The following is a 9,220-nucleotide window of genomic DNA, read 5'->3' on the forward strand; positions in this document are numbered from 1 at the left end:
AGTGATGGTGGCCTGGTGAATTCGGGTTTATCAGTGGTGGTGGTCTGGTGGCTGTGGTGGAGCGGTCGTGGTGGTCGTGGATTTAGAGTGGAGATTCTTAAGAGATAGAGTACGAGAGAAGAAGTAGAAAAGTGAGAAATATTGGGCGAGAAAGATATAATTTATAATTGAACTTGTAACCTAGAATCAGTGTTTAGCTTTTGTCGTGGCTATTCTAAAACGCTCAAATAATGAGCGTGAGAATTAGCTCGCCTTATTGAAAACATGACTACGCCTCTTGTAGCATCTCAAGTCCCGGTTATAGCATCAAAAGTCACGGCTATTCCCGAGTAAAAAAATTGTGGTTGTTGCTGGTATTTGTTGTAATGACTACGCCTCTTGGAACATGTCGATGTTGATGGCGTTCTCAATAAATAATAAATTGAGATTCGTTGATGGATCTATCCCCAAACCTACTCGTCAAAACGGGATGATGAATGCGTGGAAGAGAAACATTGTTGTTTCATGGCTCATCAATTTTGTTTCGTAGGAGATCTCTTCAAGCATTCAAATCGGCAATTCAGCGGAGGCAATTTGAAATGATCTTCATGAGCGGTCCCAGCAGAGCAACGGACCTAGAATCTTCCAAGTTCTCTGTGAGTTAGTTAATCTCACCCAAGATTCCAGATCCGTGGCCAACTACTTCACAATAATCAAGTCACTTTTGGAGGAATTTCATAATTTCAAACTTATCTTCTCTTGTGGAGGTTGTACATGTGGAGTGTCAAAGGGTCTCACAGCTTTCAATGCAAATGAATATGTGATGATCATCCTGATGGAACTCCTAAACTCTTATGCCAATATGAGAGGTTAGGTACTTCTCATGGATCATATCCTGCGGATGAACACAGTTTTGTCTCTTATCACATACGAATAGAAACATCGAGTTGTGGGAATGAATTCTGCTTAACCTAATCAAACCAATTCCATAGCAATGACGGTCAATGAAGACTCCAACACCAAGAAATTCGAAATGAAAAATCGTCTTTACTGCTCTCACTGCAATATTCTTGGGCACACCATAGACAAGTGCTTCAAGATTTACGGATATCCTCCAGGCTACACTCCAAACTCCAAGAGCCAGATGATCAACTCTGCGTCAAAACAGGACAGCAAGAGCCTCCATCAATGCTTTGACTGATGATCAATGCCACCAGCTCATTGAGATGCTTTCAAGCAAGCTCACTTCCTCATTATCCTCTTCTTCAAAGTCCACCGCAGAAGCCAATCTGGCCTCCTAGAATACATGTTTTTGATGTTCAGTACAGGCTTTACAATCGACCAGTAATTTCAGTAAGACATGAATTTTAGATTAAGGGGCTTCTATGCACATTTGTAATAGAAAAAAATCTATGTTTATCTCATTGAATCCTACTTCTCGATCGACTATAACTCTACCTCACAACAACATCATACATGTACATCATTATGGAGAAGTGAAAGTAAATTTTGACCTCATCTTGAGTGAAGTTTTGATTTTTCCACAATTTAAGTTTAACTTGTTATCGATTACTGCTCTCAATGGACACAACAATGTAATTGTTGCTTTCCTAAACTCTGGCTTCATTATTCAGGATTTGAGAAGAGGATGATTGGCAAGGGTGATCATGAAGATAACTTATATGTGCTGACTCAAGAACAGTTGATACAAAGAGAACAACTAATATGTTGTCTGAAAGAGTTTGGCACAGTCGTCTTGGCCACCCATCTTTCTGTTAAGAATATTGCCCACTGAAGATAATAAAATAAACATGAATGATTACTGAGTATAATAAAATGTTTACTTTATTAGTATCATTGGTTATTGGGTTGTTTACTAGTTAGAATCAATGGCAACTAACATCCACAGCCTCCGTATTAAGCTGAATTACATGTTGGGCATCTAAGTTCGGACGGTAAGCTAAAACGTGGTTGGTGATTGATCCATGCCTAGATAGCTGGATCTAAAATCACATATGTGGAGCACAAGTGAAATGTTGATCACTTGGGGGCATGGAAGCATTCACATTTGGTATGTGCATGACCCGGAAAAACTATGGTTGTTGATGTGTCGTTAGACATACTAAATAGAGTCACTATGATGGTCACAATGAGACTTAATCTAATCTTGAAGTCATCACGGAATTCTAGGTTGTATTATCTTTAACTCATTTGTTAATAGCTACTTGAAGATGCCTAAATACTTATGTCTTGGGAATTCGAGATATGATCTGAGCAAAAAGTGAATCACATATACCGAATCCAACCTTCCTGAAAAAATGTTAATGTTCACTCACCTAAGGGTTGATTTCAAAACCGATTGATTATGCGCACTTTCGTAGTAAGTACGTAAGAAAGAATCTTACGTTGGGGAAGCCAACGATGCTTAGGGCTCATATGTATCAAGAAAGGTATAACAAAATAATTGACCTTACGAGTTGAACCTGGAGATTTTAGCTCATGTACTGACTATATCAATGGATGCTCATATACATCGAGTAAAATATAATTCTAGTAACAAGAAGACTGCAGTCTCGGCTCATCTTGTGGAGTGACGCCGAGATTGATGAATCGAATGGATAAGAGAAAACAGAGATTTCGTTTATTTTGTTCGGATTCGTAGGAGCTTCAGTTACTAGGTCCATAGTCCACACGATGGCTCTGATAAGATTGATAGAGATGCTTGTAATAATTAGATAATTGATTACACTCTCACTACTGCAACTTTGTTGCAATTTCTTTCGCATTCGTATTAAAGTATTTTCGAATAAGGTGGCTCTGATAAGATTGATAGAGATGCTTGTAATAATTAAATTAATAATATATTTTGTCTAGATTTTTTATTAGACTTATTACAATATAATTTGTTATGAATACAACTTTTGATTTCGTGTTTTTGAAAATTAAGTCAAATAAAATCTGCTAATTTTAATTAGAATAAAATATATATATTTAAATTAAAAAATAATAACCAGCAACATTGAGCGACAATGCGCTTATAATGTCGCTTAGAAGCGACAATCCGCTTCTAATGTCGTTTCTAAACTATTCCCGCCATTTCGCGGGAGCCATTTAAGGCGCCAAATTTTTGGACTTAGAAGCGATCCTATAGACGACAAGTCACTTCTAAAAATGTTGTTTCTAATTTTTAGAAGTGACTGATCTTTAGAAGCGGGCTTATAGAAGCAACTTTGTCCCTACTAAAGGTCCATTAGAAGCGATTTTTTACCTTTAGAAGCGACTTTGGTCGCTTTTAAAGGCCTTTTTGTAGTAGTAGACGTTGAATACCTGATTAGTCCTCCCATCGTAGGGATGGAGATTGGGCAGTTTGAAATATCCCCCACAGCGCTAAGCCAGGATATGGGCAGCAAAGGGCGAGGATACATCATCAACCTTGTATGCTCTATGGCCTCCGCGACCCCTGACTCCTTGATCTCGATGATGTGATTTTGGAGATTTTGTATCACAGTGATCATATTCGAACTATTTATCGGCACCCGGTCTGAGCCATAGGTGTGATTCGTTTCGTTTCATTGGACGCTTCATACCCATAGGAGGGCGTTAGTTGTGGCCCTTGATATCTTCTTTTGGGGTTTCATGTCCCATCCTCAGAATGTCTTTATGCGTTGAGGTGTTCCCTCAAATCGCCACTCGCCGTGCGGGGTTGATTCGCATTCCTTGATCAAGCCTTTCGTCGAGCATATCGACAATCGGTGCCATCATCCCCTTGGCTAAATCTATTCAGGATAGAGGGTCGAAATCTCCCATACCTCAACCACGAGACTGCATTTCTTCTAGAGTATCAGAGATTTGACGGTCAAAAGAAGCCGTGCGCGCACGAACACATGTTGATGTGCCCCCATCGCCCCTTGAGCGTTCGGGGTCGGTTTGAGAAAATGATTTTTCCTAGTCGGTCTCCTCGGCGTAGTAGCGGTCGAGCTCGTCGTCGGGTTTCATAAAACATGCCTCTTGGGCTTAGCTACCCCCTTGAATGTTGTAACCAAGGAGGCTTGCTATATGAGAGTCCTATTCATCCGAGGTTTGGGTGAGGAGGTCCGCGAGCCTATGGCTGGTTTCCTAGACGACGATCGCGCGGTCGTCTTGCAAGCTGTGGTTAGCGGGTAGATCCTAGTACTCACGAAGTTCTAGGCCACCTTCCTTGTGGGCCAGGTAGTGGAATTCGTACCTCAAATTCGTTGCTTCAGAATTGTGGTTTCGCCTCGAGCTAGTCACTCGGGCGTTAGGGTTGTTTCCTACCGTGGAGGTAGCAGGCAATTGACTCATTTCCCTAGTTCGAGGATGAGATAGAAGAAAAAAGGTTGTGGAAGAGAGAATGTCACTAAGTCACCCTTCCATCTATTGCTAAAATGTTGTCGCTCATTTTTGGACAACTACTTATAAACACAAATGGTTCAACACAAGGCCTGACCAAGTGATCGCATTCGAGCCTAGGTATCTTCGACTCGGTCTCCTGAGTCTATTCCCAGCGGTGAATATCCTCCACATCTTTCAAGGTGGCCTGAAAACAAGAAGAAAAGAACCACGTTCAAAAGGACACAGAGGCTTTGCCTCTGATTACCTCTCTGGCGCTCAACATTAGTTGAATTAAGGTGGAAAATATAGGGTTTTAGAGAGTGCTGGGGTGTTAGAGAGAGATTGTGAGAGAAATGAGGTTCCATGTTGTTTCAGCAGTGTTTCGCATTCACAAATAACTTACATCTTCCATTGGGCCGAGGCCGATATTTAATAGAGATGCGAAATCGTGCCATCAGAGTTGTTGGAGCTCAAATCTGTCCAGATTGGCCACACGGACGACCAGCCTGCCAGAGGCATATGCCGATTGGCCCAGTCGATCAAAGCGGGTAGGTCGGCCGACCATCAGTGCCAACGGGTGATCCATCAATCGACTCGGTAGGCCTAGTCGATCAAGGATATAGGCCGGTTAGCCATTGAAACGGGTCGTTCGGCCATCAGTCGGCCTGGTCGTCCTAATTGTCCTGGCCAGAGGCGCATGTCGTTTGGCCAGGGCCGGAGGCCGGTCGGTCTTTGGTTGGCCCGGTCGTCCTTGTGCACCATGGGCGCAAGCTGGTCAGCCATATGTCGGCCTGATTGTCCTGGTCAGCTAGGGGCGGAGGCCGGTCGACCATCGGTCGTCCAAGTTGTCCTAGTCGGCCAGAGTAGCAGGCCGGCCAGGACCATCAGTCGGTTGGCCATCGGTCGTCCCAGTTGTCCTGGTCGGCCCAGTCGGCCCAGTCGGCCCGTTTGGGAGGGTCCAATATTCGTTGGCCCAATCTTTTTCTTACAAAGTGTTGTGGCCTTTTGGAGGCCCGGAACGGAGCGATAACACTACTCTACTTCTAATTTTATTATTAAATTAACCCTTCAGTTTGACAAATAATAAAATATATTCTTTATTGTAAATTTTAGTTGATTTTTAATGTTAAATTCCAAAAATTACATAAATTATTATTTTAGTTAATCACAGAATTAGTAATCTACTTCATACCAAACACAATAAGATATTATAAGCATAATTCTAAAAGAATAGCTATTTTTTTAGCTATTGATATACAAGAACTTTAAAATTGTTTAGAGTTCTATATACATATATATATATATATATATATATATATATATATATATATAGAGAGAGAGAGAGAGAGAGAGAGAGAGAGAGTCAATGAAATAATAATTGAGAGAGAGAGAGGGAGAATCAATGAAATAATAATTAAGACATAGAGATCTTACATCTGTGAAAATAAATAATGATATACTCATTCATTGCTTCGATTACGGAATTGTTTTTCAGTTTTAGACAGTCAATATGGCTAACATTGCTACAAAAATTTAAGACAATGATCACCTCAGTTAATCAAAGTTTTGAAAGCTCAAATGTAATTCTAATGTTTCATGAAATTTATTTTTATATATTTTTTTAACATTTTTCAAAATATATATATCGTGAAAGTATATATTTTGAATTCTTAAATTCTTAGACTACTTAAGATAAACTAAGTGCTCCATCTCCATGTAAGTCTAAAAATGCTTTAGTAATTACATGTTAATTACGAAATACATGTACTATAATCGTTTTCGCTTTATATACATTATATTAAATGGAATACATTATACATATACAAGGTCTTTGTTATACAATATAGGACAATTTAAGCCTTATATATACCTTCGAATTAGATTAAAAATTGTCATACACTGCGATCTATCAAAGAAAAAATTACAATAACACATGCTCGGATGTGGCATGTTGGCAAAAGATTTGGTGTTTATTTATTTATTAGTGAATCTGATCATTCATACATATGTGCAGTGATGGTTTTACCTAACCAAACTCTCGAAAGTTTGTTGGAATTGCAATTGACTCGGCTCTTCATAAGGTAACAAGTTTAGCACGTGACTCCTATCTACCACACCTTTCTATATATTCCTCATATCATATGGTATAAATACAGGACCTTGTCACACTATTTTTCGTACCACCCAAATTACAGCAGATTTATTGTACCATTTAAGAACTACTTCGGCAGTTTCATCCGGTAATTTGTGAGTTTATAATTTTCTTAATATTATTCTCAAAAAGAAAAGATGGTGACTGTGGAGGAAGTTCGCAAGGCTCAACGGGCTGAGGGACCAGCGACTGTGATGGCGATTGGGACTGCCACACCGCCCAATTGCGTTGATCAAAGCACTTACCCGGATTATTATTTCCGTATCACCAATAGTGAGCACAAAGTCGAGCTGAAGGAAAAATTCAAGCGAATGTGTAAGTATAATTTTATCTTAATTATGTCGATTTTGAGAATATGTAATGTTTTTTGTGTATTATTCGTGCAAAATAAATTTTCCGTTTCACAAAACAATTTGTTATATATGGATTTGCAACATTTACCTATTTTTATGTATTTTGATACCGGTACGGCTCGAGTTAGAAATATATTAAATTTTAGGTTGTGTTTGGTAGTTAACTCAAAAAGTTTTTGTTTTCTGTTTTCTAATTTTTATAGTTGTACTGAAAAACTGTTTTGTAATTGTTTTCAAAAAGCTGTTTGGTACAGTTTTCATTTTTGTTTTTGAGAAAGTGAAAAAACTGAAAAAAGTGTTTGGTATAGTTTTCATTTTTGTTTTTGAAAGAATGAAAAGAGAAGATGAGGAGAAAGAGGAGAGAAGAGAATAATTTTTTTTTTCAAAAACACCTTTTATTTGTTTTCAGTTTTCTTTACTTTTTTCCAAAACAACTTCAAAAATTCAAACATGTTTTCAATTTTTGTTTTCAATTTTTTCAACTCAAAAACAGTTTTTGAGAGGAGAACCAACATGCTCTTAGTTTTTGAAAATAACTAAAATCACTACTACAAATACTCACTTACATGAATGACTTTCCACGAAATTTTTCAAAAACCGTCTTGTAAACTCCCGATGTAAGAGTGTGTTTTTTCAACATTCCAGGACGGTTTTGGTTTCCGTCGGGGAAAGAGTGTAGTTGGGTGAATAAAAACTTTGTAAGAAGGAAACAATAATTTATTGAGGGAGCTATGGATAAATTGCAATTTAAGTAGGAAACAATATTATGTTTATTGTAAGAAATTATATTTTATCTGCCCGGGAATCAAAATTAAATACAGGAGCACATAATAGGACATTTCTCTTTGCTTTTACAATATTTGTCATCATAAAATACTCTCTTTTGATCTTTTTATGGCCTTTAAACTTGCAGGTGAAAAATCAATGATCAAGAAACGTTACATGTACTTGAATGAGGAGATTCTCAAGGAAAATCCGAGTGTGTGTGCTTATGAGGCTCCTTCCTTGGATGCAAGGCAAGACATGGTGGTTGTGGAAGTGCCAAGGTTGGGAAAAGAAGCTGCAACAAAGGCCATCAAAGAATGGGGACAACCAAAGTCAAAGATCACTCACTTGGTGTTTTGCACAACTAGCGGCGTTGACATGCCCGGCGCTGACTATCAGCTCACCAAGCTTTTGGGGCTCCGACCCTCTGTGAAGCGCCTCATGATGTACCAACAAGGTTGCTTCGCTGGCGGCACGGTCCTCCGTCTCGCTAAAGACTTGGCCGAAAACAACAGAGGAGCTCGCGTCCTTGTCGTCTGCTCTGAGGTCACCGCTGTCACTTTTCGTGGGCCCAGCGATGCCCACCTTGACAGCCTTGTGGGACAGGCCCTTTTTGGTGACGGCGCAGCCGCCATCATCATTGGGGCTGACCCGATTCCTGATATCGAGAAACCCTTGTTTGAGTTGGTCTCGGCATCCCAAACCATTCTCCCCGATAGTGATGGGGCGATCGATGGACACCTTCGCGAAGTTGGGCTCACATTTCACCTTCTCAAGGATGTTCCCGGGCTCATTTCGAAGAACATTGAGAAGAGCCTAGTTGAGGCTTTCAAGCCGTTGGGCATTTCCGACTGGAACTCCTTATTTTGGATTGCACATCCAGGTGGGCCCGCAATTCTTGACCAAGTGGAGCTCAAATTGGGCCTCAAGGCCGAGAAGCTGAGGGCTACGAGACAAGTGCTCAGCGACTATGGGAACATGTCGAGCGCGTGTGTCTTGTTCATATTGGATGAGATGAGGAAGAAGTGTGCGCAAGACGGGCTCAAGACAACCGGAGAAGGGCTTGAGTGGGGAGTCCTGTTCGGGTTTGGTCCCGGACTCACCGTTGAGACCGTAGTTCTCCACAGTGTGGCTACTAATTAGCCGTACTTTATGTTTGACTTCTATATGGTTGTTTCTTCATTTGATATCATCTTTCCCCTTATTGTATTTTATCATTTGCTTTTAATTTTATTAAGTAATTTCTTGTTATGTTTGGTGTTTCTCAACACTATCAAATGCTGTATTGCATTATGATGAATAAAAACTAAAACAGTTACCCACAAACATTAGCATATTATGATTCAAGTCATATTGTTTGAGCAAAATATATTTAAGAAAATACTATTACAATCTAACAAAAATACCTTGCAAAGTTAAGTCTATTTTATTCTTCCCTAAGAGAGATCATAGGGCATTTACGTTGCTCTATTTTATTATAGTGTGTGTGTGTCTATATGTATATATATATATATGTATATATATATATATGTATATATATATGTGTGTGTATATATATATATATATATATATATATATATATGTGTGTGTAGAGAGAGAGAGAGAGAGGGGTACCCTC

The 9,220-nt window shown here is 39.4% G+C and overlaps 1 protein-coding gene across 1 annotated transcript; it reads left to right on the plus strand.

Moving 5' to 3' along the window:
* The first annotated feature begins 6,515 nt into the window (after window positions 1-6,515).
* LOC149393808 (chalcone synthase 1) lies at window positions 6,516-8,928 on the plus strand. Its single transcript, XM_089616588.1, has 2 exons — window positions 6,516-6,799; window positions 7,751-8,928. Exons 1-2 carry the CDS (start codon window positions 6,622-6,624, stop codon window positions 8,743-8,745), a joined length of 1,173 nt encoding a protein of 390 aa, XP_089472714.1. The 5' UTR covers window positions 6,516-6,621; the 3' UTR covers window positions 8,746-8,928.
* The last annotated feature ends 292 nt before the right edge of the window (window positions 8,929-9,220 follow it).

The sequence above is a fragment of the Urtica dioica genome, chromosome 6, assembly GCF_054948205.1.
Source record: "Urtica dioica subsp. dioica isolate 48M chromosome 6, U.dioica_male_clone48M_v1_H2, whole genome shotgun sequence".
NCBI lineage: Eukaryota > Viridiplantae > Streptophyta > Magnoliopsida > Rosales > Urticaceae > Urtica > Urtica dioica.